This window comes from Musa acuminata, chromosome BXJ3-7, assembly GCF_036884655.1.
Source record: "Musa acuminata AAA Group cultivar baxijiao chromosome BXJ3-7, Cavendish_Baxijiao_AAA, whole genome shotgun sequence".
Classification (NCBI taxonomy): domain Eukaryota; kingdom Viridiplantae; phylum Streptophyta; class Magnoliopsida; order Zingiberales; family Musaceae; genus Musa; species Musa acuminata.
The window spans coordinates 40,844,929-40,871,891 of NC_088355.1; the positions used below are offsets into that span (position 1 = coordinate 40,844,929).

At 43.3% G+C, this 26,963-nt stretch overlaps 6 protein-coding genes and 1 non-coding gene across 12 annotated transcripts; 4 read left to right on the forward strand and 3 right to left on the reverse strand.

Moving 5' to 3' along the window:
- The first annotated feature begins 348 nt into the window (after positions 1-348).
- Positions 349-2,702, forward strand: LOC135642744 (GATA transcription factor 9-like). 2 transcript variants are annotated; one of them, XM_065159141.1, is made up of 2 exons: positions 349-803; positions 1,167-2,702. In XM_065159141.1, exons 1-2 carry the CDS (start codon positions 486-488, stop codon positions 1,971-1,973), a joined length of 1,125 nt encoding a protein of 374 aa, XP_065015213.1. In that variant the 5' UTR covers positions 349-485; the 3' UTR covers positions 1,974-2,702. The 2 variants fall into 2 exon arrangements, with proteins under 2 accessions (XP_065015213.1, XP_065015214.1); XM_065159142.1 differs by having other exon boundaries at positions 1,170-2,702.
- A 1,351-nt stretch (positions 2,703-4,053) lies between these two features.
- TRNAF-GAA (transfer RNA phenylalanine (anticodon GAA)) lies at positions 4,054-4,126 on the reverse strand. The gene has a single exon. It is a non-coding gene; the product is annotated as a tRNA-Phe (tRNA).
- Positions 4,127-4,207: 81 nt separating this feature from the next.
- LOC103992779 (uncharacterized) lies at positions 4,208-10,198 on the reverse strand. 3 transcript variants are annotated; one of them, XR_001978921.2, is made up of 5 exons: positions 10,054-10,198; positions 8,379-8,436; positions 8,124-8,293; positions 6,953-7,058; positions 4,208-4,444 (listed from the first exon to the last, which is right to left on the reverse strand). XR_001978921.2 is itself a non-coding variant. In XM_009412622.3 (4 exons), the coding sequence occupies exons 1-4, from the start codon at positions 10,095-10,097 to the stop codon at positions 7,013-7,015; spliced, it is 312 nt and encodes a 103-aa protein (XP_009410897.2). In that variant the 5' UTR covers positions 10,098-10,198; the 3' UTR covers positions 6,699-7,012. The 3 variants fall into 3 exon arrangements, 2 of the variants coding, with proteins under 2 accessions (XP_009410897.2, XP_009410896.2); XM_009412622.3 differs by lacking the exon at positions 4,208-4,444 and having other exon boundaries at positions 6,699-7,058; positions 8,124-8,287; XM_009412621.3 differs by lacking the exon at positions 4,208-4,444 and having other exon boundaries at positions 6,699-7,058.
- On the forward strand, positions 4,819-6,523 carry LOC103992778 (jasmonate-induced oxygenase 4). 2 transcript variants are annotated; one of them, XM_018828572.2, is made up of 4 exons: positions 4,819-4,952; positions 5,054-5,573; positions 5,671-5,998; positions 6,133-6,523. In XM_018828572.2, exons 2-4 carry the CDS (start codon positions 5,056-5,058, stop codon positions 6,373-6,375), a joined length of 1,089 nt encoding a protein of 362 aa, XP_018684117.2. In that variant the 5' UTR covers positions 4,819-4,952; positions 5,054-5,055; the 3' UTR covers positions 6,376-6,523. The 2 variants fall into 2 exon arrangements, with proteins under 2 accessions (XP_018684117.2, XP_009410895.2); XM_009412620.3 differs by lacking the exon at positions 4,819-4,952 and having other exon boundaries at positions 4,963-5,573.
- A 236-nt stretch (positions 10,199-10,434) lies between the features above and the next one.
- On the forward strand, positions 10,435-12,765 carry LOC135642742 (uncharacterized). The gene is made up of 3 exons (XM_065159139.1): positions 10,435-10,561; positions 10,691-12,444; positions 12,520-12,765. Exons 1-3 carry the CDS (start codon positions 10,501-10,503, stop codon positions 12,568-12,570), a joined length of 1,866 nt encoding a protein of 621 aa, XP_065015211.1. The 5' UTR covers positions 10,435-10,500; the 3' UTR covers positions 12,571-12,765.
- Positions 12,766-12,870: 105 nt separating this feature from the next.
- On the reverse strand, positions 12,871-14,627 carry LOC135642743 (uncharacterized). Its single transcript, XM_065159140.1, has 2 exons — positions 13,761-14,627; positions 12,871-13,662 (listed from the first exon to the last, which is right to left on the reverse strand). The coding sequence occupies exons 1-2, from the start codon at positions 14,486-14,488 to the stop codon at positions 13,014-13,016; spliced, it is 1,377 nt and encodes a 458-aa protein (XP_065015212.1). The 5' UTR covers positions 14,489-14,627; the 3' UTR covers positions 12,871-13,013.
- A 3,098-nt stretch (positions 14,628-17,725) lies between these two features.
- Positions 17,726-25,422, forward strand: LOC103974148 (putative leucine-rich repeat receptor-like protein kinase At2g19210). 2 transcript variants are annotated; one of them, XM_065158178.1, is made up of 13 exons: positions 17,726-17,847; positions 18,123-18,684; positions 19,159-19,637; positions 20,739-20,874; positions 20,976-21,047; positions 21,543-21,614; positions 21,694-21,774; positions 22,095-22,267; positions 22,404-22,663; positions 23,040-23,166; positions 23,990-24,058; positions 24,143-24,329; positions 24,859-25,422. In XM_065158178.1, exons 1-13 carry the CDS (start codon positions 17,772-17,774, stop codon positions 25,283-25,285), a joined length of 2,721 nt encoding a protein of 906 aa, XP_065014250.1. In that variant the 5' UTR covers positions 17,726-17,771; the 3' UTR covers positions 25,286-25,422. The 2 variants fall into 2 exon arrangements, with proteins under 2 accessions (XP_065014250.1, XP_065014251.1); XM_065158179.1 differs by having other exon boundaries at positions 22,410-22,663.
- The last annotated feature ends 1,541 nt before the right edge of the window (positions 25,423-26,963 follow it).

Sequence of the window (26,963 nt, forward strand, 5' to 3'; positions counted from 1 at the left end):
ATTCCTTAGGAGGGTTGAATTGAACTCTTAATAACCCATTTTCCTTAATTCTTATACCATTACCCTTAAATCAGCCATTAATCGGACGGATTAACGGAACGGAACGGAAACCGCCCTTTAATCATTACGTCTAAGCCACTTTGTCCTGAGAAAATTGTTGAAATCTCATTACTACCCTCCGCACATTGCTAGTTTTCCGTTATTTGGTGGGAGACGAGAGGACAGAACGGTCAGTTAACGGACTAAAACAGAATCTGAAGCTTCGTGGTCAGAAGACGAGTGAGGGCATAGGTGTCAATAAGTATGACTAACCGGCGGGTAAATACGACGATGTGCTTCTCTCTTTCACGCCCGTTTCAGTAGTCCGACGGTCACCCTCAAATAAACCGTACCCCGCTCCACCTTTTCTCCCTGGCTTCGTCTCCCCTTTTGGTTTCCGATCCCCTCTCTCGCTCGCTCGCTCTCATAAACCCTGATTCGGAGCGATGGAGACACCTGAGTACTTCCACGGCGGCTTCTACCGCGGCGGGAACCCGCAGTGCGGGCCGGAGAAAAAGGCCGGCGGCTGTGGGGGAGGTGGGGAGGACCAGTTCTCCCTGGAGGACCTGCTCGACTTCTCCAACGAGGAGGAGGACGAGACGGGAGGTACGCTCGCCGCCGCCGGGAACTCGACCGACTCCTCCACCGTGACCGCCGTGGATAGCTGCAGCAACTCCTTCTCCGGCCTCGAGCCGCATTTCTCCAACGACCTCGTCTGCCGGAGCCTCGCCGATGCCAGCCGTTCCGGCGACCTATGCGAGCCGGTAATCCCACATCTCCTTCCCTCGACGAAGACTACCATAAAATTCATCGGGGTTCCGTCATTTGCATTCCCCGTTAATTACTCCCGAATTTTTTCAGGCCCAAGAATAGAGGATAATTTTATGAACTGCATTTTCTAATATAATCACCATTTTCTCCGAATTAGAGTTGCGTTTGGTCTCCTACTGGTTCGTCTTTTTTGGGGACAGGAAGAAGGAAGAAAGCGAGATGAAACGTCCTCACAGTATATTAGTAGTTACACTTGAGAACACAAATCTGTACCGGAAATGGAAAATTGTGTGGAAGACAGAGGCTTGTCGAAAGAATCGATTTTTAATGTTTTTGTTCGGCATTTTTGGATGCAGCAGTACGAAGAGCTGGCAGAGTTGGAATGGCTTTCTAATTTTGTGGAGGAATCCTTCTCCAGCGAAGACCTCCACAAGCTTCACCCCATCTCCGGCGTTAGTTCCACCACCACCGGCTCCTCCTCTACGACCACCGCAGCGGCAGCTACCCGAGCTGAGGTCTCCGCTCACACCCAGGTCGCCGCCGGTGGCCGCGTCAACCACGTGGCCCCCTTCCGTCCCGAGGCGATCGTCCCCGGCAAGGCGCGGAGCAAGCGCTCCCGCGCCGCACCCTGCAGCTGGTCCTCCCGGCTGCTTGTGCTCTCCCCATCCCTGGCGACCGCCTCGTCGCCGGAGTCGGAGCTCATCGTGCCCGCCAGCGCCGCCGCGGCCTCCGCTGGCGGCGGAGGAGGAAAGAAGGCGGTGAAGCCGGCGTCGAAGAAGAAGGACCTGACGGCAGGCACCGCCGTAGCGGCGGGGGACGGGCGCAAGTGCCTGCACTGCCAGACCGACAAGACGCCGCAGTGGCGGACGGGACCATTGGGCCCCAAGACGCTGTGCAACGCCTGCGGCGTCCGCTATAAGTCCGGCCGCCTCGTACCGGAGTACCGCCCGGCCGCCAGCCCCACCTTCGTGGTCTCCAAACACTCCAACTCCCACCGGAAGGTGCTCGAGCTCCGCCGCCAGAAAGAGCTCCAGCAGCAACAACTCTTCCACGCCGGCGGCGTCGCCTCCTTCTACGACGGACCCATGCCGGTGGCCGCCGCCGCCGCCGACGACGACGACGACTTCTTGATCCACGGCCCCGACTTCCGGCATCTCATCTAATGGTGTAATCTTAGGAGGGACCGATCGCGTCGAGGGGCCAAACAACAAAAAAAGCTCTCGCAGCTCTCGTAGAAATTAATTTAGAAGGATTTAGGCTATTTTTCATGCTTTTTCCTCTTTAGCATCTCTTCAATGTCCTCCATTTTTTCCTAATCAGCTCCTTTTACTAGAAATTAATCTTAGGACAAATTGAGTTGTAGCTCGAACATTTCTTCATTCCACACAAAAAGAAATCAAGAAATGAGACAACTTGCAAGTCTTTCACTTCAACCCTCTTGCTCTGTGTTGTCTATTCCCACTCACGGCATCTCACACATGTATCTTCTTCTTCTTCTTTCTAAATGCAGGTCAAGTAGCTGGTGATGGCGGAGTGCCTTCTCTATAGATAACATGGGAATGTGTTCCCGCAAAGCTTTCGGAACGTGAACGTTAAGAACAAAGGGTCACCTCTTTCGAATGGCAGTAAAGCTCTACGGGGTGCGGTCACCTCGGGATCGTGCATCGGTGAAGAAGGTACGTGTACCAATGACTACATTGGTAGGAGCGTCCTCTCGGGATCCCAGACACTGCCGCTGATCCTAAAGAGTGGCATTGGATGCATAAAGTCGAACATCGACAACGAGGATTAATCCATCCGTGGTGGGGCAGAGGGAAAGGCTATGTAACAGTGGTCACATGGCTGTCCACCATTATTCGTTGCGGGAATAACGTGGTACCCTTTTACTGTTCCGACCACGACGAGCAGTGCCGGTCACGTCTCCGAGCACGTGCTGGCACGTGGGATACAAGTACACGTCGTTGTCGGTGGGTGACTTGGCACTGCTTCGACTCCTTTGCATGTGGAGAATGCCGTCATGTCTGGAAAGAGGTTCTTAGGCTGACGTCTTATTCACGTCGATAATTTAATTTTAAAAATGATAAATAATTCTGATTCAAGAACATTATTTTTTTATTCGATTAATAAGTTTGAATCAAATTTAACTAATTTAATTTAAATTATATTAATTTGACTAAATTCAACTTTTAATTCAATCCAAATATCTTATTTTATAAATAACATGACATCCAATCGGATCAAGATTTTGATTTGATTCAATTCAATTGAACCAATTCATTTAATACATATATATATTTAAATTATTTAAGATTATAAATTGATTAATCAGTTAATCAAATCAGATTAATCGATTTTAAATAAATCCGATTAAATAGATTTGAATTCATACTATCTTATTTTAACTGAACCAAATCGAAAAAATAATTCAAATCAAAATAATAAATATCCCTACACTTTTCCCTTTATGAATATTTGTGTACAGCCTCTAACAATAACCTCAATTTGATTGCACAAAATTTAGGAGAGTAAGGAGAAGCACCAAAGGAATCAACTTAGGAACCAAACAGCACTTCAAAGTTGGTTTTGATAGAGTTTGATGTCTATGCAATTAACCTACTAAAAAATCTTTTAAGCACATTACATCCTCTCTAACACCATTTGTCATGACTTACTTAACCCGATAATATAATCTACTCTCATCAACTTGATGAATCTGTCTCTCTAATCTCATATTTGACATTAGTCTAAACTTACTCATACAAAACTCATTTATAGGAGAAGATCTATGTAGCTACCAGACAGTTTGAATATGATGATCTATTGTTGTATTTGGTAGCAAAACTAAGATGGATTAATACCGATCCAGAATCAAGACATGTCATAATTAAGATTTTGGGTTACGAGACATTATTCTAACATTTATTCTCAAAGTAATCAACTAATTTCATTTATCATTTCAAAGTTTTTTTTAAAAAAAAATATTTAAATATTTAAATTCCTTTATATATCCCCAAAATGTCTACTAATAATAAGAAAAAGTATTACAATTTTCGAAAAATAATATCCCTAATACATTAGTCATAGCTTATATATATATATATATATATATATATATATATATATATATATATATATATATATATATATATATATATATGATTTTACCTAAAATCAAACAAGAAAATGCCAGAGGGAGAGAGAACTAACCTCGTGAAGAATAAGTAGCAAAAGAAAAACATATATTGCGGTGAGCGTGGATCGAACACGCGACCTTCAGATCTTCAGTCTGACGCTCTCCCAACTGAGCTATCCCCGCAATTTGCTTTGTTTCAACATGAGATTAAAGTAAGCATTAGAATAGCCATAGAACACATCAACAATCAATAGGGAAGACAACACAAGTCTATGGAATCAAGGCAAAGTGCAGAAGAAGAACATGACCAAATGATGCATCCAGGACAAGCAATGTGCACGCCTGTCAGAAATCTGGATCGAGTTTTCTTTCCCTTTATTGGATCCTAATGTGCAAGCATTCAGATTTTGCATCTTGAAAGGCAGTAAAGAACCTCCTCCAGTACATCAGCACCGCCCATCTTACACCAACCAGTGGAGTGGCTTTAGCTTTTCAGTTCATCTGCATGCAATGGAAAAAGGACACTGCTAAGGACTTGAATCAGATACAGAACAGAGTTAACTGTTGCTTTGAGTAGCTTCAATAGATTCATTTTCTTGTCTATACACTTAAATGAAACCATCCTTCAACAAAATACCATTTTATGTGTGCATGAAACCAAATACCAAAGTAAATGTCCATCGTGCATGCGACATGCAAATTCCTAACCCAGCATTAGAGACTCTAAGATTGTTGAACACCCTCATTTTGTCTATCAGATCCAATGGTAATGACTAATCTGGTGATCTTGTTTGGCAACAGCTTCTAAGGCGATCGATCCATGGATCATTATTACGATTACTATTCAGAGAAGGGCTTTTGTTGGGTATGCTGTCTAAATTCTATTTGTACAAAGTTCCGCAAGCAAGATAGGCTAAAAGCAAAGCAGAAAAGGAAAAGAGCGGAGCTCTCGAGAACTCCTCACCTCTGCCAGCAGTCCAGATCGATTCTGGAACATATGCCATCATCGGTACGCCCCACCGCTCACCTTTCGCTTTCCCTTTCCCTTCGCCCCTTTTTCTTTTATTTACTCCCTCCGTCTCCCTCGTATGGCTTCCTCTCCTCTAAAAGCCATGCTCCCTCCGCCGGAGTTCCGAGCCCCGCCGCCGTCTCCGGTAGCCGGTGTGCATCCTCATGGCCTGGACTCCCCAGACGGCGACGACGAGTTCGCCGGGTTCTTGAGCCACTCCCTCCGAGTACCCAAACTCAACCTGCCGCATCGCATCTTCCCCCAGGAAGCAACGGCGTGGAACCCCCCGGCGATCGACTTCCGGCCGTTGATCTCGCCGGGGGACGCCGAATCGGGCGCCGCCGATCTTGTCAAGTCCGCGGCAGCAGCATTCGGGTGCTTTCAACTCGTGAACCATGGGATCTCAGCGGGCCTCGTCGCGGCGGTCGGAGCCGCGGCGTGCCCCGCGTTCGGAATCCCGCTCGAATCGAGGACAAAGGCAGCGAGATCCCCGGAGAGGCGGTGGGGATTCGAAGTGGAAGAGGAAGGGGAAGGCGAGGAGTTCTTGTGGTGGTGTAGGAGCGGGATGGGAGATCGAAGAGAGTTGGCGGCGATTTGGCCACGGAGTTATAAGGATTTCAGGTAAATAAATAACACGTCCGACTTCCCGCCTTTCGACGCGCTTATTTTGATCTACATCGGACGGTCATGCGAGGAACGTCAATGCATCTCTATGCAGCGATAAAGTGGAGGGCTTGTGGTGCGAGATCCAGAAGATTGCAAGCAGAGTCGAAGAGGTTTTGTTGGGTAAGAAGGCGGGAAGAGAGGAGGAAGCAGCAGATGGCTCTTTGCTTTGCCTCCACAAGCATGCACCTAATGGAAGTCATAATGGTGGGATAAAGCATGAACTGCTAAGGATGCTGGTGAGGAGTTGGAGCTGCTCTTGTGATTTGAGCCTGCATCTCCCAGGTGGCGCTTCGGAGTTCCATATCTACTCCAAGCGAGGTTGGTACCGGTTTTGTCCGGAGAATGCAGCCGTCGTCGTCACCGTTGGCGATCAAATCCAGGTGATCATTTAAGGTGATATCTGTTTGTTCATATTTCTTGAACGGAATCTGAATCAGACTGATCCTGCGAACATCTGGAGACGGCGGCATCATGCACTTCCGGCTGTGTGCTGAACTCGAATTTTTTGCATCAGGCATGCAGCGGTGGGTTCTACAAGCATGTCATCGGGAAGCCAGTTCTGAAGAAAGGAGACCCCCAGGATTCCATCTCCATGGCATTCCACCACACCACGCATCAAGCCATCGTCCACGGCATCTCCCGACCGAATCTACACTCGGAAAAGGAAAAGACCATCTCTCTCGCTGAGCAAATCATGGTGGCAGCGTGCCTGGCAATTGCCTACCACATAATAGCCTTCTTCTTCTGTCGTAGTTGAATGATGCGGCGTTATGTTATGGGAGATGTTTGGCGTTCCTATCTCTAGTGTGTACGCAATTACAGAATGGTGAGTGCATTTGATCTTTTCTTTTACTGTAATAAAGGTTACTACTACAAATACAGTTTTCATTGAGAACAAAGCTTAACTATTGCACGACTCTGGAACTTGCTCAGGATTAACAGTGAATATCCTTGGATACGATCCACGTTAATACAACTAACACTTGTAAACGACAACCCATCAAGTGTATTTATTTAGCATTTCTTTTCTTCTTCAATTGATCTACTTATTTAGCATTTCATTTCCATAATTACGGAATGCATATTAAGACCCTTCTGTTGCTATTTTCACGAAGAATCAAATGGAACCTTCAGCAGTTCCTACCTGCTTTAAGTCCGTTCTACTGTCTCAGGACATATCAAAAACCTCGTTTTGTAAACGTTATGCCGAGAGCCTGAATGGGCCCAAAGTACTAGCAAGCATAAATAAAGCGACATATGTGATGTGTCGAATCGTTTCAGTTACTGGGACTGAAATCAATAGAACAAAAAGATATAGTGGAAGATACTTATACCTTAAAGTTGCAGCTAAATCTGGGGGTGGCCAAATGCATTGCTGTCCTAGAACCACGCAATCATGACCGAGGCAGGCTGGTCCAGTTATTCTCACGAGCGTGGAACCTGAGATTAGATTTGTTTGGTAAACAGAATGTAGATAAACGACTCTGTCATTATCATATCCATTTGGGAACCAAATATTTTAACAGCCTACCGAAATTTGAACATACATCACATTTAACTGCTACATGTAATGGGAGATAAAAAGAGATATAATGAAACCAACTTGGTTCGTGAATGCAGCACAAACACAAACACATGCAAACTGTCATAATTAGTGGGATGCCTTCTGTATATAGAAGAAAGCAAAAACAAAGAAATGGAAAAGGAAAACTACATCAATGAAGCAGCATAAACATTTTGTGAAGTGAACAACTTTTGACTGTGATTCTCAAACACACACTCAAAGTAAAACAAGAGAAAAATATGACAAAAAGACCAATACATGATGAAATTCCAGTAGTTTATATGGAGAATGGCTAATAGCTGTAAGGCATAAATCGTGATACACTCAGAATGACATGAATATTATATACATACAATTAATCTTTCCACCAACAAAGAGAAATGGGATGTCAACATCTGGAATACAGATTTTGCAAACAACTAAAATTTTATAGTGTCAGCCAATGCAAAAGGTTCAATTGCAAGCAGTAGAGCCACGATAAAATTACTCAATTGCAACCTAAGTGGACAGGATTGAAGTTATGAAAATAGTCTCTCTGCTTGCATGATTAAATATATCAAGTCTCCTGAGTCAGGTATTGGAGCCTTGTGCATATATCCACTTAATTTGTTCAAGAATTTTGACCATACTAATTTACAATGGGAACAAAAAAAAAAACACTAGATAGATCCTCTTGTGTATCATGTCTTTTGCAAATGGTGAACCATTTGTTTTACGCCAGTATACACAGCATACACCAGTATAGATGGTAAGAGATCAAAGGACTCTAAAAAGAAGATATGGGTTTACGATTCAAGAGTTAAAGAACTAACAAATGAAGAAAACTATCATCGAAAAGGAAATTAATCTGCTTTAGAGTTAAAAAAAGGATACATCAAAAGATCAGAGGTTTAGCTATTTGTCTATCCCAAACAAACGGCAAGCAGTCACCTAGACATTACCCAAATAAGTCAGCACGAGTGGGGATTACAGGAACAAGATAGTTCCCAAATGGTGAATCAAAACTTCTATAATTTCCAAGGCATCCTTCTTGTTGTGCCTGTGTAACTGCAAATTTCTTGGCCTGCTGAATTTGCAATTGAACTCTGGCTGGTGCTGTTGGGATCTGTATCTAATTAAAAATTATATATTAACGAACAGAAGAAGGAAAGAGGAAAATAAAACTGAAAAAAGAAGCACAAGGTGCAAAAACACACAGGGGAACCAGTTGAAGAAGCTGCAGCATTATCTTTTACAGCAAGTGATGGCACATTCCTGCACAAGAAAAAAAGAATAGAAATGAAAATGACCGAGAAGGCAAGCAGAGACAAACAAAAATATGCAGTTTACACTGGAAATGTGTTTTGAAACAGGCCTATGCTTGTGTCTTTGTTAATGTCTTAACACTAACGAAATCCCATTGCCCAGAGATGAAAAAAAAAAAAGGACTAGAACCAATCAATTTTAGGATTAAATAGCCTTGAATACAGTTGATATGTTGCAGCTGTAATAGGAAAATAGAAAACATAGAGGTAGATGGCTCAAGATCATAGTAGTTCAAGATCCAATTGGATTGATCATTTAAAATATAGCAGATTGATAGGTTATAGCAAGTTTTTTTTTTTTTTGGCAAATGGTAAGTGGTGAAGGTGGGTTTTGATCTTAGAGACTGATAATGACAAAATCTTTACCGACCAAGCTAACTAGCAACTTCAAAAAAACATGTAGCAAGGATTAGAAAGATAATGAAGGTAGCAGAACCAGAGAAGAGCAAAAATAATACATAAAAAAGGGGAAAACAAATGACTAGAAGGAATCCAATGTCAGCAAAAAAAAGCAACATTCTCAAAATCCACCTACAATCTAGGTTTGAGACAACCAACCCCTATCACTACTCAAATAAATAATCTCAAAACCTTGGAAACTCACAAAGTAAATTTAAACAAGACAATTGACTATCCATTTAATGGAAAAGAAACTATAGGTAAAATGAATCCAATACTGTACAACAGCATGTTAGAATTAATGTGAAAGATCCTCCAGAGAATAGAAAAACAGTAAACCAGATAATAATGCACAACACTAAAACATAAGCCTAGATTAGAACAGGCCAAGTTTACGGTAATAAATGGGTTTACTTACTGGCAATTTTAAAGTAAATAGTGCTCGGAAGAAAGTTAGCAGTTGTCCGGGTTAAATATTGTTCTTGGTTCTCCCTTAATCTTTATGCAAACTGCCAAATTATGGTCTACAATATACACCCATAAGAAATTAAGAAGACCAAGCTCATAAAAAACATACACCAGAAACACTGTTTGCAAACGTAGAGGATTAATATTCAGCTACAACATTTCGATTTTATCATCTTCTAATATGGATCATTTAAGGTTATTCTGGAACAGCAGCATAATTTTTGGATGATTTTTGAAATCAGGCACAGAACCAATGGACACAGGCCTAAGATCAACAAAATACACTCCCGAAATTTACGAATGAGCCCTGTGAACGAAACCTTTAGACAAGCTCAAATAGTTTGTAATATAACATCTATCATCCATCGTGAACCCTCGTATGTTCTAAACATTGCACGTTCCGATGGAAATCTCTGAGATGCTCTCCTAACAGTGAATCTTTCATCCATGTTTCAACAGCGACCAATATAACCTACTTAAAGTTGTGCAGAAAAGTTACCCGAGTATGCCTATTTAGCACAACAAGAACTCTCGATTCACTCCCGGTAATCACGAGCAGAACAAGAACCCCAGGTCATCCTATTTCGAACCAGATTCATATTCGCGAGACACCGTGAAGTGAAACAGGTACATCACCAGATGAACTAAACGAAGGAAAATTTCCTGGTGCAACGAGAGGGAGATCGGAGAGCAGCGTTACCCTTTCTTCGCCTCGATCCTCCGTTTCTTGGCGACGGAAGCCATGGTCCTGCGCTTCGGGCCGTGTGATGTTGCCCTCTTCTGCGTGGACGAGGTCGGTGGTTAACTGTTGGGCTTGGGCCGGAACGAGAGATGGGAAGGGCGACGTCGGTTATTGACAACCCCGTCTGGCTCTCTAATATAATATTATATGATATAGTATTTTCTATTTCCTAATAATTAATTATACCTAAATAATGATATGATATAATTAGGTCCTCGTTGTTTAAATTGGTCTGCCAGGACACTGCAACTCCAAGCGGTCTGAGGACGCCACCTGTTGCTTCTCACCAACGGTCGGATGAGATATTCGAAATTTGAATATAAGGTCATAAGCTACAAAATCACCAACGGTCGGATCTCGTCACCTCTGCAAGTAGAAATCCAAGACGAAAAAGAAACGAGATTAATGGATTTCTCTACGAATAGTCGCTCACCGAACTCTTGGTATCGCAAGCCGTTCCCTTGTGGTGAATTTCTCGACTTTGATCTCCCCTTTTCATCATTTTCGATTTGCATTTTTTGATGAGCTTGGAATATCATTTGGTTTCAAGGTTCAATAGCTCTTCTTGATGAGGTCCTTTTTTTTTTGGTTGCAGATTCCCAAAGAAGAAGCTCTGGTAAAGGAATGAAAGACGCCGGAGAGACTGACGAAAACAGCAGGCCTTTTTTAGTAGGGAAGGAAGCCAATAACTTAATGACTACGGCCATGTCTTCGGCTGCGAAGAGGAAGATCTTGTCCGAGAAGAACAACCGCACGATCTTACAGGAGTCCTGTCATGACGCCCGCTTGGGAGCGCAAATGGGGTCGGATCTTTCTTCGAGGTTCTGTCTTTGTGGGGATCGAGATGAAGCCTGCTCTAGTCCTTCCAACCCTGTTTCTTATGATCCGCTGACGAATTACACCTCCCCGAGGCCGCAGTTCCTCCGCTATAACCCGCATAGGCGCCGGCAGATTCTCATGCGCTTCGTGGGAGAGAAGAGGGAGGAAGATTACGGATCGGAAGGCGACTCGAGCCTTTCTTCGGATCCGGAGAAGCTTGATGCCGAAGACTTGCTCCCGGCGCCTTCCAAATCCTTACAAGAATGCGAGAAAGAAGAAGTTAGCGACGTTGAAGATATCATCATGGGAGAGGAGGAGGAGGAGGAGGTGGTGGATCAGAGGCCTGGGTGGTCTATATTGGCATGGAAGATGTTCCTAATTGGGATTTTGCTATTCTCTTCTTATTACGTTTCTTCCATGAGCTCAGATTTTGAACATGGAGATGGGGAAGTGAACCGTCGAGCCTGTGATCAGAACACCTTTTCTGGAAACATGATGGTGACTCTGATGGGGCTGTCTAAGGTTTGCTTGGATGTGCCTCACAAAGAATTTACTTGTGGAAACGACGATAACGACAGCAATCTATCAGATTCAGATGGTCTAAGAATGGCATACTTACAAGAGAACAAATCGCTTTATGGAATTGAAGTGGCAACAAGGAAAGATGGAGGATCGATGCTTGAGAATGGAATTGGTACTGAAGATGACTCTGTGGTTGAAGCAATGACTGACGAGGCTGCTGATTCCCAGTTCGCTGGGCAGCACAAATGCAGTCTTTCTCTTCCAGATGAATGGAGTGAGGAGATTCTGGGTGACACTCATCATGTGCCGGCTGTCTCCTCACAAGTTTCAGAGACTCAATTTGCTGATACCACCTCTTCAGATGATCAAGATGAAATTTTGGACCTCCGGGAGGCACCGTGGGCGGAGGGCGGCGCAGAGCTAAATGAATCTTTGTGGCTTCCTCATTCCCAAATCTTCTCAATCCTGGTGTCAGATGATCGAAAAATGGACGAGAGTGAAGTCACCGATACAGGGAAGACGGAGTTCAATTGGGACCATAACTTTGTGTTTGCCTCGAAGAATGTTCGTAGGATACTACTATCAATGTCTTTGCTGACGCTTACGCTGAGTACTATCTTGTACCAATCTTGTCTGAAGCACCAGAAGACCTCAGCGCCAGCATCCACGCCCACTTGTGAGATGAACATTCAGGATGAGGTTATATCTTCCATTAGAGGGAAAGAGGATAAGGTAAGCGATTCAAATGTTTGTCATAAGCCTCTGAGTCACACAAGCAATGAAGGAACAGAGTTAGCTGGTACTCGGCCACCGGTGGTGGAATTGCTTGGGGAGTACACCATCGTTGGGAGAACTGCCCATCCAACAGGTACAACCCAAAGATTCAGAGGAAGAGGAGCAGATCCGGTTGAGGAATCAAAGCCAGATCAATATCCAACAGATCCGTCGGAGACTTCAGCGATTATGAACAGAAGTCCTGCCGTTCAGAGGTCACTCATTAGGGAACAGGTCAGTTGTCTTCTGTTCTAGCTAAGAAACATGTGTGGAGCTTCAGATTCTCAACTTCTCTATTTTGTTCTGCAGAGTTCTTTAAGGCGCTCAGCCCGACTCCGTAAACGGGTCACTGCACCATGAGATGAAGTTAGCGAGGTTGTTGATGCCGATTCTAATGCCAGAAATCAGAAACAGAGCATCTTGTTGTTTCATTTGATGCTTCCTTCCCTAATTTGACTCATGAATTATCAATTTCCTGTATTGATATTACTCTCGATGATTCATCGAAGAGTCTTTCGTACTCGTATAGTTGCAGTCATGCTTCTTTTTGTTCTAGTAAGCATCAAAACCTGTGGTTTTGCGCAATCATGGTAGCATCAGCGCAGGATGCAATGGAAATTGGGTGATATGAAAATAATTCTAGAAATAATCCTGCTCGCATTACTCCTAAGATTCATAACACAAAAAAATGATAACAGTGATATCAACAAAACAGAGGAAACGATTCTTGTGATCAAACAAAAGACTGCTGAGAGCCTGTAGTCATCACATCACATGAACAAGGAGGAACTTGGCCATCCTCTTCAAGGGGCGTACTCTTGCTGGTCTTGGGAAAGCTCCTTGCGTAGCTTGTGGGAGAACAACTGGCAAGCATCTCCGCTGAGATCAATGGCTGCTGACAGCGCTATAAAGAGAGCGACGTCCGCCATGCACGAGACGTGCTGCACCCCGACTTGAACTGTTGGCTTGCTCACCTTGCCTTGACCTTCCACCGTCGCTGCCATAACGAAGCCACCGGCGAAGGGCCCTGACTTTTCGACGACGCCAGGATCGATGCAGAAGTGGCCACCTTTGCGCATGCTGAGGGACGACTCCACGATGGGGACTCCGCGGTTTGGTCCGGCGTCGGTCATGAGCTCGAACCTGTAGCCCAGGGCGTCGACGGGGCCTTTCTCGCGCCAGGCCTCGAGCCGTCCCCATGGCTTCCAGTTGGTGGCGGACGGGCCGACGGCGCGGAGTATGAGCCATGCGCCGGGGTTGGAGCGCGAGACACGGTCTGAACCGGGGGAGGCCACGAAGGGAGTGACGATGGACGCGGCAGCCACCGGGGATCCCGAGAGGTCATGAATGGTTACAGTCCACCCCTTGCGCTGCTCCCTGCTCTCGTGGTCTCTTTCTCCACCCAGTGAACCAAACCAACATCTTCTCCGGTTGTTTTTGGTTGGCGGTGAGCTGTGGATAACATATGGAGTAGTTTAGTCCAACATATTCCTATTTCGTTAATGACTTGAGAGGTCTGGCAAACATAACAACGGTCGAAATAAGCTCACGTGGTTCGGGTGGTCCGCCGACGGTCAGCGGAGAACCGGCAACTGAACACCGGTTGGCGAACGCAACCGCCGTGGCCAGTCCCACCGCCTCCTTGGATTTGGTACACCACCGGGCTGCACTCCGGCTCGCTCCCGAACTGGAACACGAACCTGGGGTCCGGCTCCGTCCGCACCACCAGGTGGAGCCGCGCCGCCGACAGCCCGCTCCCCATGCTGACCCACCCGCTCTGTATCACCGCCGCCCGCGTGGCAGCCGACTCGAGGTCCACCGCCACTCTGACCCGGCCGAGCAGCCGGCCGGAGCTGAATCCGCACGTGCTCCCCGTCCGGCCCGCGTAGACCGCCACGGTCAGGCTTGCTGGTCTGCCTGACGGCCTCCGCAACGCGGCTGGCTCGAGACTGATGACGACCGGGGAGGAGGCAACGGCGGAAGTGGAGGCTGCTGGTTCGTTCAAGTTGGTGGTCGACGTGGGGTCGACGGCGAGAGGGAGAGGTGCGGTCTGGGTGGAGGAGGATGAGGAGGAGGAGGGGCAGTCTTGGAGTTGGACGGTGCAGAAGCATGGGGTGGCGGAGGGGTGGACGCCAGGGCCTGCCGGCTTCGCCACTGGCGGTAGCTTCAACGCAAGAGATTCCACGATGAGCCGAACGAATGGGCAGGGATCCATCTCTCTCGCTCGCTCTCTATCTCTCGTATTAACTTCGCTGTGGTGGATCTTTATAGGAAGCATTCGATTCGTCTTTATACAGAAGACAAGATCGAGTGACTGTCTTCATATTATATGATCCACGTAAAAGCAGATTCATCCTACACGAATCTGGAGTTGTACCAGTTCAAGCAACGTGTCACTCCGATTCATGTAGAGATTGGATTAACTACGCCTTCATGCTGGTGAGATCTCAAGAACACCCACCAATCGGCTCACCTCGCCCATGATCAGCTTAAAGAAAGGAGGCAAAAAGGGAAAGGTGACAAGGAGGAGGATTAGGATGGGCTGGAGATATTGGTTGGTGCGATGCTGTCACCGGACCCAGCGCATGCAGCTGGAACTAGCTGTGTGCAACCCCTTTCCAAGCGAGCATTTGCCACATAGCGACATCAGATGCAGGCAATCTCTTGGCGTTGATATATCCGCTAATTGGCCGCAGAAGGATAATTGGTGGTTGATTTAGATGGAAACTGCTGATTCAGGTGCCTTTAACATACGGCCACGACATCTCACTGGATCCAGCCAATGAGCAGCTCATCGTATCGAGAAACTGGATGGTGAATTCAAATAGATGCTTGCTGTAGATTTCAAGAAACACGACTGTCAATCTTTGGTGTCCTTGTTTTGGAAGACAGACGACGGTGGATGCCTGCGTTTTGAAGTGTGGGTGAAGAACCCCCTGTTGGTAGGATGGGTTGTGCCGCAGCTGCTGCAAACATGTCTGTGTGCAAGACAATGTCGTCAAAGCAACACCGGGAAGGTTGATATCCTATGAAGCTGGGGATCTAAATGTGGCTGCACTCTCTCCTGGTTCAAGCTTGTGGTTCTTGACCTAATGAACTGTCGTGGGCAACAAAAGAAAGCATGATAGATGAGCTGTGAGTGAATTGTCCAACAAGTTCCAGTTCCAGTTATGAACTTGTTTGCATTGATGACCAGTTCTTCCAAGTATTCAATTATATACTTGTTAATGCACCCATATGTACTTGGCACTCAACTCAAAAAAGACTGTGGATCTTCACAGTTTGTTGATTATTTTGCAGATGAAATCCATGTTCATCACCTGATGTGGTGAGCCTCCTCCTTCAGTCAGGCAAGTCTCCAAACCTAAAAGAGTACTGCACTGTCAGGATCTCTCATCCACCATTAGAGATAGAAGAAGGAACACATCATAGGATTCCTCTGAAACAAATATTTCTAACACACATAAGCCTTTTCTTTCTGCATCAGAACAAGAAGACATAGATTGATTACACACACATATTCTATGCAACCCCTGGATGCATGGATCATAGGATCCTCCGGCCAAGGATAGAATTTACCCTCTACTACCTTCCAAATTTTAGGTCTACTCTTGGGTGCCTTTCAACTCGACCTTGCATGGAAGCCCAAGGACAACATGACTGTTTGCAGGACTAGAATAAGAGTTGGAGGCATGTGGCTGTCTTAGATATCCAACTCATCTCCACGTGTAACCCAGATCTCCTGGCTTGACCAGTCTCCTCCATCCCCGGTGATCTTTATCCCTACGAGGAGGGGGTGTCGGCTGATCATTGCAGCTCCAACGCATGTTACCGGTGATGGTATCCTCAATGGACATGTGCATCCCAACAATTCACGTGGAAGTGCAAGAAATATGTACATCTAGAATAAGTGTATTACAAGGAAAAGGAATGTTAATTGGAGTAATTATGAAGGAACAAAAAAATGAAAATTAGGATTTGGATCTCATATTTGAGTATGATGTGATGAATGTTTTGGGTGCTCATGGCCTCTTTGGGATGTCTTGAAAGCATGTTATATTAGGTTAAAAAAAATAAATATTTTTTTTTAATTTATATGAAATTTATGCATAACTTAAAAAATAAATATTAATCTCACGTTATAAAAATTTTAATCTTCTCGATAAATATAGGTGAAAAATGTCAAGCTATATTAATCTTTATGTGAAGTATATTATTTGATAATTGAACTTGAGTTTTTGTTGTTGTTTGGAGTTATTCACTCCCTCCACAACAAAATATATTGAATATTTATACCCATGATATTATTTTTAAAAATTATAATGAGATTTAGGTAGGAGGTCTTTTAAGATTTGAATTGAGATAATTATAACTCAAATGGGTATTAGTTGATTTTTATATTTGTGTTATTTAATGTTAAAAAGTAGGTGAGTTGGCTTTTTCATCGTGCGCTAATTATATATTATCTTCTATACTTAGTTATATTTAATATCTCAGTTTTTATATTTTAAAAAAATTATATTGAGATTTTTATATTTATGAAAGTAAAATATTTAATTATATTACTTCAATAAAGTATTTTTCTCTTAATTTTTTATCATGTATAGAAATTTTATTGTTTCACTTTAATAAGTATAGAAATCCCAGTATAATTTTTGAAGATAAATAATTAATTACATAAAAAAATAATATATAATTAATCCTGACATTAACGATTAAACTAAGGTGGATCAATGTACATAAGACATTCAGAGTCCCAGATAGGGATAGAACACATAGGTCAATCTCATCCCAACTGAGTCACCCTTTGTGGATGCACGATGCACAGAGTCACCCTTCGTGGATGCACGATGCTTATCAGAATTTGGACGAACAAGAAGATAACCCCATCAAAATTGATTATGTCTAATAAAAGGTCAAACTAGTTCCATTACCTACTCCCATCTTTTATCTGCATTGCAAATAATGCATGATGATCTGTGAATCTCCTGTCATTTTATAAGGAGGTTATTGCAAGTGACATTAACATAGTCGCTCTCCGTGATATCATCATCATCTTCTGTTCATTAGTTTCCTGCCTTGCAGTCGCAATCACATCCGTCTAAAGATGCGGCGGCGTCTTCCTCTCCGGCCGCTGCTTAAAGACCGTGTCAGAAGGCAGCTACCACGAAATCATTCTACTACTCGGTTACGAATTCAGACTCCCATACAGTGGACGCTACCATAAAACCATTGACTTTGACATCGGTGTCCTGTTACGCATGTGAATGGCCAGATCAGCAACCCCATTTCTTGCTGCTTTACTCTGTAACAGCTGCAGCTGTTAAGCATCCAATGCTTCAATCGTTTCAGGTGGAACCCGCACGCTTTATGTACACGTGTATCATGCTTAGTTTCTCGGCTCTGCCGAAGCGTGTCCGCAGGAAGCCAGCAACCCAAAGAGCTGGTGAGGAAGGGCTTGGTCGAAGTCCACGGTCAGGTCATCTACCAACCTCTTCTACAAAAGCAGGAGATGGCCGGCCATCTGATTTCGCGCATTGGGTGGTGTTGGCTCGTGGAGTATGGCCTTTTGGTTCTTCCTTCTTCTGCCGATCGCGTCTCTGAGCACAGTTCACGCACAGCTTCCTACTACCGACGGTGATCCATCTTCTCCTGAATCTTACTCTGATATCGATGTTGTTTCTTCCTATTTATTCACAATAGTTCTCTAGCAAATGATGGCATATACGTTTCCAGATGATTCTATCATGCATTTAGGCAGTAGCTGATCCTTGATTCATGTCAGTTTTGATGCCTCCCTCAAATGTCATATGATTCACGACACTTCCTTGAAAACGATTTCGGAAATCTCTTGGCAAATGTTCACTAACGATCACAGTGGGCAATCTTCATTCTATCATCATCTTTTGCAGGATACGTAAGTATCGACTGTGGCATCAGCAGCAACACAAATTACACCGACGAAACCACCAGCATACCATACGTATCAGACGACGGGTTCATCGACACAGGGACGGACCACACCATCGCCTCCAACTACGCAGGCTCCTCGCTCGAGAAACAACTACAGACTCTTCGAAGCTTCCCAAATGGATCTCGGAATTGCTACGCACTGACGGTGACGCCGGATCAGAAGTACTTGGTGAGAGCCTCCTTCATGTACGGGAGCTACGACGGCCTGAACGGAGCGAGCCCCAGCAATCCCCTCCTCTTCGACCTTCACCTTGGCGTCAACCTTTGGACGACCGTCAACATCACCAAGGCATCCGATGTTCATCGGGCAGAGGCCATTTTTGTTGCTTCTGCTGATTCCGCATCGGTCTGCTTGGTAAAGACTGGCTCTGCAACTCCCTTCATATCTGCACTGGAGCTACGGCCGCTCAAGAACGCCATCTATTCTTACGCCAATGCTACGCAAAATCTGGTCCTGTCCTTGCGAATTAACCTGGCACCGATCACGAATAACTTGTTGAGGTGAGCTGAAGCATCACAGCTGCTGATCACCAAAATATTTCTGTTTTCTTTCAAATTACTCATAGAATTTGATTTGATTTGTTTATATTTTTAAAATATTTTTTTACTATATTACAGTATTTTTTTGATATTATCAAAAAATACTATAACGTTGTAGAAATATTATAAGACCGAATTATAGGAAAAGAAAAGAGAAAGAAAAGGGGAAGTGTATGTCTTTGGGTATTTATGATATTAGGTAAAAAAAATAAAAAGAGGAGTTTTTTTTAATATATTTGTTCTCACAAATTTTGATAAAACAAATTTATTTTTATTTAAATATTAAAATATTTCCATTAAGTTTTTAGATTTTATAAGAATATATATATATATATATATATATATTATAGGATAATTTATTTTAAATAAAAAAAGAATATTACGAGAAAGTGAGCTAACCGTACGATATACTTGTGATGTGGTGATGATCAACAGATATCCGTTCGACCGCTACGATCGCATCTGGCGGCCCTTCGTTGATGCGGTCGGTTGGACCTCCATATCTACCAACCTCACAGTAAAGAACTACGCCAAGGATCAATTCGAGGCTCCGTCGGCTGTCATGCAAACGGCGGCAGTGCCCGTTAACGCCAGCATGTTGGAATTCTACTGGGACTTTGTGGGTTCGGGCGCCCTCGTTAACGAGTTCTACGCCAACCTCCACTTCTCGGAGCTTCTCCCGAACACCTCGAGGGCGTTCAACGTTTACCTCAATGGCGACAAGTGGTACGCTAACTATACCCCGCCCTACCTCATGTCCGATGCCATATACAGCACCACCCCCCTGACTCCCAGTCTGCGGTATAATTGGGCTCTCAACTCCTCGGGCCTGTCCACGCTTCCTCCAATCCTCAACGCGCTCGAAGTCTACGCGCCGATGTTTTTCAAGAACACGCCGACCGACTCTGACGACGGTACGTTAGGATATTTCTTATTTCCTTTTACTTGAGCTGCACATCATGATAATTATCATTTCCATGACATTATATATTGTCAGCACAAGTAGAGGGCAAATTCGCTAATAGAATTTCTTCGACTTGTTCTTCGAACCAATGCTCGAGCAGGGTCGAAATATGATGTTGATTTACAAGTGGTAAACTGATCTTAAAATTTAATATTCCCTTTTCTGGTGTCGGTTTCAAGCTCCCGTGTCGAGTTAATCATCAGAGAATTCTCATCTTCTTTGTTCAAAACCTGTTTGATCTAAATTTGACTTTCTTGTATAGGCTTCTGATTACTGACATCAACTGACCAGTTCATGAACCTTAAATTTGTCAGCCACGCACAGGTTGACTTTTCTAATGCTTATTAGTCGGGCTATCGCATTTTAGGCCTTTGGACCATATTTAATCTAACAGGAGAGCCATTAATCTTAGATTGTAAGAAAATTATGAATAATGGGAATTGCTCATAAAATGCCTTCGTACCATATTATAACATTACCTTTTTTGTCATACTCGCTGCAAGTTTAATTTTTGAGGATTCATGAGTGTTCTGAGATGATCTTACTAAAGCAGGACAGGGTTAACAAAACGGATGTCAGGTAGATGTAGATGATGAAAGAATACTTGATCCTACCGTTCTATAAGATCATGTGTTTGGTTTGCAATCGTCGTTAGTAATAGATCATGTGGTTTAGTGAAATATCTTTTACAGAATCCTGTGTTTGAAATGGATGCATTGCAGAATACATAGAATAATATGTTTGTTTAGAGGCTATGATTATAATATGAAAAACAGAGTCTACTTAAAAGTACACCCTGAAGAAAAAAAATTGTTACATACCGAAAACATTATGAGATATGCATGCTTTGAGATATTCGATACCTTGATGTTCATAATCACGTGAAAGTTTATTTTATGTTTTCTTTTGATCCCTGTTTTTATTATTTTGTATCTTTTGCCTTGCACTAAATCTGCTATTCAAATTACACTTTAGTAATTATTTTATTGAACAAATGATATGTCACTACACTTAGTGATTTTGGCTTGGTTTCTAATAATTTTGGAATCAGTTGATGCCATTATCAATGTCAGGGAACAATATCAACTGAAGAGAAACTGGATGGGTGATCCATGTTCCCCAAAAGAATATGCTTGGGATGGCTTGAAGTGCAGCTATGATCTCAATCCACCAAGGATCACAGATGTGTGAGTATCCAGCATAAAGATGAAGAGAATTGCAATGATGTGAAAATCAGGTTTTTAAGAAAATTCTTAAGCACTGTCTAAAAGACCAAAATGTTTTGCAGAAACCTCTCGGCAAGTGCATTGACTGGCCCTATTTCCTCTTCTTTTGCCAAGCTCACAGCAATCAAGTACCTGTAAGTGCTGGTAGCTTTGTTTATTCTTGATCTGCTCTCTCATTTGGTTCTGGCATAAGAAAATTGGACTAGGAATTTTTGAACCACTTAGAAATTCTATGTTAAGAAGTTAATTCACATTTTAATTTGGCTAAAATCTCATCGAAGTGTTTGATTAAAGAGGTGATTCCAGAATAATCTGTGTAAATGACATATTTGACCAAAGATACTACATAGGAATGCTATAAATTTGGCACTTATGTGAATCTTTACTATAATCAACTTTTACTTTGGAGGAAAAAATTAGTTGTTGCATGACTGTCCATTTGTCATGACTTGTATTAAGTTGGCTAGTCTAAATCATGTGCCATATTAATTTGGCTAGTGTAATGGATCATCGATACTATGCGATGCATTATTTTCTCTTGGTCTCTATTTGAGGTGGAAATCAGTGATCACATACGTATGCGACTTTCCAAATCAGTAATGACTAATGTATGTGACTTTCCATGTCAGTGACTTGTCATATAACAACCTAACAGGATCCTTGCCAGATGTTCTGGGAAATTTGGCTTCGCTTCAAGTCCTGTAAGAATTGCTACTCTTTATTGTCAGATTTGCAATGAAAAGGAATATTGACCCGCTAACTTTTGGTTTCCTTCTACAGGAATTTGGCAGGCAACAATCTTTCTGGGCCAATTCCTGCTTCTCTACTAAAAAGATCACAGCAAGGGTTGCTGATACTTAGGTCTGTTTCTTTTGTTATCCTACTTATGAAGTTATAGAGGCATCTGTCATAGAGTTCTTTTTTTTCGGAGCAAAAAATGAGGTTTAATATAGAGTTTAAGGGTGGTGATGGTAATAACTGAATTTTTGTTCTTTTTGCTTTGGGTTTCACCTTGTTCTCTTTTTCCAATGCCACTGCACCTAAAACATGTCCCTCGGTCTAAACTGCAATCTCTAGTAATAATGCAACAGTTTATTTCATTTAAACTTTAACTTTTTTGAAGAAGAAACATAGACTGATTGCTAACCAATACTAATATCAAGTTAATAATTCTACTGTAGAACTGAAGGCAATCAAAATTTATGCGCCAGTGGAAATTCATGTGAGATAAAGACGGACACAGAATCAAAAAAGAAGAAGATTGCAACACCTATTATCGTGATTATTTGTCTAGTTCCTGCGGTGCTATTTCTTGTGGCTATATTTATCTTCTGTCGAATGAGAAAATCAAAAGGTAAGTGCTTGCTGCAGCAAATTATAACTGTCCATTCATGTCTTTGATGCATACTAACTCAGATATTTGCAAGCATTAGCTACTTAATCACACCCATACGACCTACAATTTATAATTATCATGTTTTATTTGAAAGGGTCAGCAAATATCTTGGTGCAGCCAGAGAAGGAAAGATTGTCCAACTTAGTAAAGGGTCATCAAGATAATCTTTTGCAACTTGATAATCGACAGTTTACGTACACGGAGGTGTTGAGAATAACCAACAACTTTGGAAGAACTCTTGGCAAGGGTGGATTTGGTACTGTGTACCATGGATATTTGGAAGATGGTACTCAAGTCGCAGTCAAGACACGCTCTCAATCATCTTCGCAGGGAACCAAAGAGTTTCTAGCTGAGGTAACTATTTCAACCCTAACAGATTATAGATCTTAAATTTACAAGATGTCTTTCAGTTAACCGTAATATGTTTTTGAAGGGATTAGTTAGTTTAATTTGTAACTGGAGTTTGGTCTGCAAACTCAAACATGCATTAGAATGTTAGTTAACTAGTGCACTTCTCCGATGGAAATATACTCTTCAATACAGGTGATGCTTTGTTTTGTAGCAGGCAGTGAATCTTGGTGCTTTCTTGATAATTTATTCGTCATATTGTGTGATTTTCTAGAGCCCATTAATGCAAGGCAGGTTTTCAACATTGAGCATATTGCTTTTCCATTATTGAGGGTCAGCTTCTTTTAAGATCTGCATTTGACAATTCTGGTTTTGTTTGCAGGTGCAGCACCTGATAAGGATTCATCACAAAAGTCTAGTTTCTTTGGTTGGCTACTGCATGGATGGAGATCATCTGGCTCTTGTCTACGAGTACATGTCTCAAGGAACACTGCTGGATTATATTAGAGGTTATGAATCGTGCATCTCATTGTTGAATTTGCATTCTGAAATTGGAATTTCGCACATTAGATTCCTGATGTTTCTATAAAGAATAGGATTTCTGTTTGGTTCATTTTCATAGCAGCTTTTGAGTGAAACATAAGCAAATTATAAGCTAGCATATCAACCTTATGCATCTTGCAGTTTGAAAAAAGGTAAATTGGCCATTTATTTCATTTTTTAGATCCATTTTTCTTTGAGGAAAAGTAAGATCATTTGATTTTACTATACTAGCCTGTGGTTATAGAAGGTTTCATCAACATGATGGCATGGACCGTGGGAAATTGTGACATTTTAATTATTTTCTCGTTTCAGTTTTCTTTGGTTACAGTTATAGAAGATCATCTGTAGAATTCTTATATGACAAATTGACACAAAATTTGTTCTTTGGCAGAAAGAGATGTTGCCTCCTCATACTTTGTAAGTCATAATAAAGCAACTTAAAAACTTATATCTTAAACTAAAAGGAAAATTCACATAAAGTGAAAGTTCTACTCAAGAAGAAATCCTGATGGTGATTATATGACATCCTATCCACTTTAGAACCTGATGAAACTAAGTAAAAGACCTTGCTAAGCTAGTGCACCCTTGCTGCTTTCCACAATCAAATGCAGCAATTTTCACATTTGACGCACAGCAATTTCTTATGCCTTGATTACTAGAAAGGCATCACTATTGTCTTGAGCATCAAACTGACAACTGTAACAGGAATTAAGCACTCTGTATTACATAATTTTCAGTAAACTTCCAGTGAACTGATGAAAGCGTTATTGTAATCGTCTTCTTCGTCAGGTAAACCTCGCAATGCCAGTGCTTTTAGTTGGGGAAAACGTCTCCAGATCGCAATTGAAGCTGCACAAGGTTTGGTAGCAAATTAGAAACGCACAATATTAAGCTGTTTGTGTATCTCTTCATTTTACATTAGCAGTTTTCCATGACGTGCAGGTCTAGAATATTTGCACAAGGGATGCAAACCACCACTAATACATAGGGATGTGAAGACTGCAAATATCCTTTTGAGTGAACAGCTAGAGGCAAAGATTGCAGATTTTGGACTGTCCAAGGCTATCCAAAATGATGTTACTAATGTGCCCACGGCAGTGGTTGGCACACCCGGATACCTTGATCCAGAGTACGTAACAAACTGTTTCATTATTCTTTTTATTTTGGCCCATATAGATATATATGTCACTAAAATTTATCACTAAGAACAGGAAGAATGTTTCTCATCCACACGGCTGAACTTATGTGATTATGAGTCCAAATTAGATTTTTGACTTCTGAGAGCATGCTATTTTGTGAAGAGGAATTAATAAGAGATTTAACTTAACTTTATACCGCATCTTGCTATGGAAAAAATAAGATAAAGTAACCTCAGTCAGCTGGCCTGATGCTTCTTAAAGCTAGACTTAAGGTGATGTGCTCTAAATAGAGGCAGTATACTTGTGTTACATAGAGCACAGATTGGTGTACCTCAGTCGACTTACCATACTGTCATGAATAAACTGCATTAAATTATCTTTCAATTATTGTTATCCCCGGTGCATAATCCTATTTGTTTTCTTAGTAAGAAGTATTTTTCTTCCGAAAAGACTCAGTGTAACATATATAGTGAACCATGACAGTGAGGCTAATTCTGATGTGCTTTGGTGCTTGTTCAGTTATTACATCTCCGGCCAACTCAGTGAGAAGAGTGACGTGTACGGATTTGGGGTGATCCTGTTGGAGCTCATCACAGCTGAGCCGCCAATTCTTATAGGCAGACAGAATGCTCATATAGTTCAACGGGTGCGCGAAAGGCTTGCCAACGGGAATATCGAGGATGTCATCGATTCCAAGCTGCAGGGGGAGTACGACGTGAATTCGGTGTGGAAGGTTGCTGATATAGCATTTAGGTGCACGGCACAAGCCTCCCACCAGAGACCCACCATGACGGAAGTTGTAGCGGAGCTGAAGGAGAGCTTGGCACTGGAATGTCCTCGTGATACCATGGGCAATAGTAACATCTACCCAGAAACCAACGAGGTGAGCCAGAATAGCGCTATGGAAATAGAACGATTTGTGGAGTTCTCTCCATCAGCAAGATAGAACCATGGGCTGTGTGGGATGATGGATACTTCTACGTTCAATTGAGTTCTAATTTTGTCTTAGAGACTGAAATGTACTATAATGTTGTGCTTTGATGAGTGTACGGTAAACACTAAGCTAAATAAGTTCTGGGTGAATCTTGGATGTGCGTGGTTCGAATTGTGCAGCGAAACCATCCGGTTCGATTTTAGTTTTTGATTTTGGAAAACCGGAACGTTGGTTCCGAAACCATGTCGAAGGCTACTGTGCCCTGTCGATACGCTGTGTTTTGTGTACAGCGCAGGTTGATCCTTGTGGATAATACTCTGTCCAAATCCAACTCCCCCCAAAAAAACCCAAGTCAAAGGACTCCCGGGTCCGCGACAAAGATTTGCGTCCCACGCCGCCTCTCGGTCGGCTCGCCCGCAGTCGTCGCCCCGCGGCCATCTGCTCTTCTACGCCGCCCCGTAAGCGTTCTGCCTTCATCTTCTTCCTCCTCTCTCTCTCTCTCTCTCTCTCTCCCTTCGGCTTCGCCCGCCTTTACTTCTCAAACATAAGAATACAATTCATAATCCTTCAGCTAGCCTGTAGGATTTGACATTCTCCTGGAGAGGCATTGGCTCATGCGTGGCATGCATGACTGACATTGACACAAATGGCTTTGTAAGAATCTGCAGGGCATGTTTCGTGCATTGTCCTACAACGACAGCCATCAGACCAGCGGATAACGGTAAGAGATATACTAAACGTCCGTTGACCTCCACCAAGTCAGAAGGTCATTTCGTAGAGGTCTCTTTCTTCTTCACTAGCTACGATGTAACGATGCACGAATCTTAATGTCCGTCACGCTTCTTGAGAAGAAACCACGGGCCAGATTATGTCAACACATCTGACTTTGTCGAGAACACCGTCATCTTACGATCTCAAATTCTCGCCTATATTTCTTGCTAATTGAACACGTCTTGCATACGCTCGGTGGACTTTCTTATTCACAGAAGAAATCTGGCATGACAAGTAATCTAATACATGTAGCTGGAAGCAGATGTTATTAATCATGCATCCACTCGACGCTCCCCATCGTCTAGACCGGGGGCGGTGTTATCTATTACGCGCGTCGCCCATCGAAGCCCGAACCCCCAGTCCTCCGAGCAGTTGACAAAAAAGAATCGCCCTTCCATCCTTTATTACTGGAAGGAGCCCTGCTCACTCGGAAACCCACCCGGGCGGATAGATAGTAACCCCCCGACCTCTTGGAAAGCCGAAAACAAGAAAGGAAGAGGGATCGGGTCGGGGTGATGTTAGCGTAGTGGCACTCCCCCAGGAATGCCACCAGATTGCGCCAAGATTTGGGCGCCATCTGGGACGAGGAGATACGCCACCATGAGATACACGAAGTTATGATGGGGTGCAAGGGGAGGCGTAACCCTGCCTCAAAGGCATCAAGGGTAAGGGCGAAACCCCTGGGAATCGAGTCATACGCCCGTTGGCCGGGCTCAGGAGCATGGAGGGCAAACTCCTCCGGGATGCCGTAGAGGTCCCGGAGGCGACTGAGCGACGACTCGCTCACGGTGGAGTCGAGGTCATGTGGCCACATCAGGGCCTCAAGGGCCCGGGCCGCCTGTTCGTCGGAAGACGAGTCGGGGTTCGACACAACCGTCGTTTGCTCGCCTTTAGCCAAGGAAGAGGACAAAGAGGAAGG

What these genes read in the sequence shown, in the direction of transcription:
- LOC135642744 (XM_065159141.1), top strand. Translation starts at nt 486, where the DNA reads ATGGAGACACCTGAGTACTTCCACGGCGGCTTCTACCGCGGCGGGAAC. An exon ending in CCGGCGACCTATGCGAGCCG is followed by an intron (nt 804 to 1,166) that starts GTAATCCCACAT and finishes TTTTGGATGCAG; the next exon opens with CAGTACGAAGAGCTGGCAGA.
- LOC135642743 (XM_065159140.1), bottom strand. Translation starts at nt 14,488, where the DNA reads ATGCTTCCTATAAAGATCCACCACAGCGAAGTTAATACGAGAGATAGA. An exon ending in CGGCGGACCACCCGAACCAC is followed by an intron (nt 13,663 to 13,760) that starts GTGAGCTTATTT and finishes TGTTATCCACAG; the next exon opens with CTCACCGCCAACCAAAAACA.
- LOC135642742 (XM_065159139.1), top strand. Translation starts at nt 10,501, where the DNA reads ATGGATTTCTCTACGAATAGTCGCTCACCGAACTCTTGGTATCGCAAG. An exon ending in TCGCAAGCCGTTCCCTTGTG is followed by an intron (nt 10,562 to 10,690) that starts GTGAATTTCTCG and finishes TTTTGGTTGCAG; the next exon opens with ATTCCCAAAGAAGAAGCTCT. An exon ending in GGTCACTCATTAGGGAACAG is followed by an intron (nt 12,445 to 12,519) that starts GTCAGTTGTCTT and finishes TTTGTTCTGCAG; the next exon opens with AGTTCTTTAAGGCGCTCAGC.
- LOC103992779 (XM_009412621.3), bottom strand. Translation starts at nt 10,097, where the DNA reads ATGGCTTCCGTCGCCAAGAAACGGAGGATCGAGGCGAAGAAAGG. An exon ending in AGGATCGAGGCGAAGAAAGG is followed by an intron (nt 8,437 to 10,053) that starts GTAACGCTGCTC and finishes TTTCTTGTGCAG; the next exon opens with GAATGTGCCATCACTTGCTG. An exon ending in CTTCTTCAACTGGTTCCCCT is followed by an intron (nt 8,294 to 8,378) that starts GTGTGTTTTTGC and finishes ATTTTTAATTAG; the next exon opens with ATACAGATCCCAACAGCACC.
- LOC103992778 (XM_009412620.3), top strand. Translation starts at nt 5,032, where the DNA reads ATGGCTTCCTCTCCTCTAAAAGCCATGCTCCCTCCGCCGGAGTTCCGA. An exon ending in CGGAGTTATAAGGATTTCAG is followed by an intron (nt 5,574 to 5,670) that starts GTAAATAAATAA and finishes ATCTCTATGCAG; the next exon opens with CGATAAAGTGGAGGGCTTGT. An exon ending in CCGTTGGCGATCAAATCCAG is followed by an intron (nt 5,999 to 6,132) that starts GTGATCATTTAA and finishes TTTTTGCATCAG; the next exon opens with GCATGCAGCGGTGGGTTCTA.
- LOC103974148 (XM_065158178.1), top strand. Translation starts at nt 17,772, where the DNA reads ATGGCCTTTTGGTTCTTCCTTCTTCTGCCGATCGCGTCTCTGAGCACA. An exon ending in CTCACAGCAATCAAGTACCT is followed by an intron (nt 21,048 to 21,542) that starts GTAAGTGCTGGT and finishes TTTCCATGTCAG; the next exon opens with TGACTTGTCATATAACAACC. An exon ending in TTGGCTTCGCTTCAAGTCCT is followed by an intron (nt 21,615 to 21,693) that starts GTAAGAATTGCT and finishes TTCCTTCTACAG; the next exon opens with GAATTTGGCAGGCAACAATC.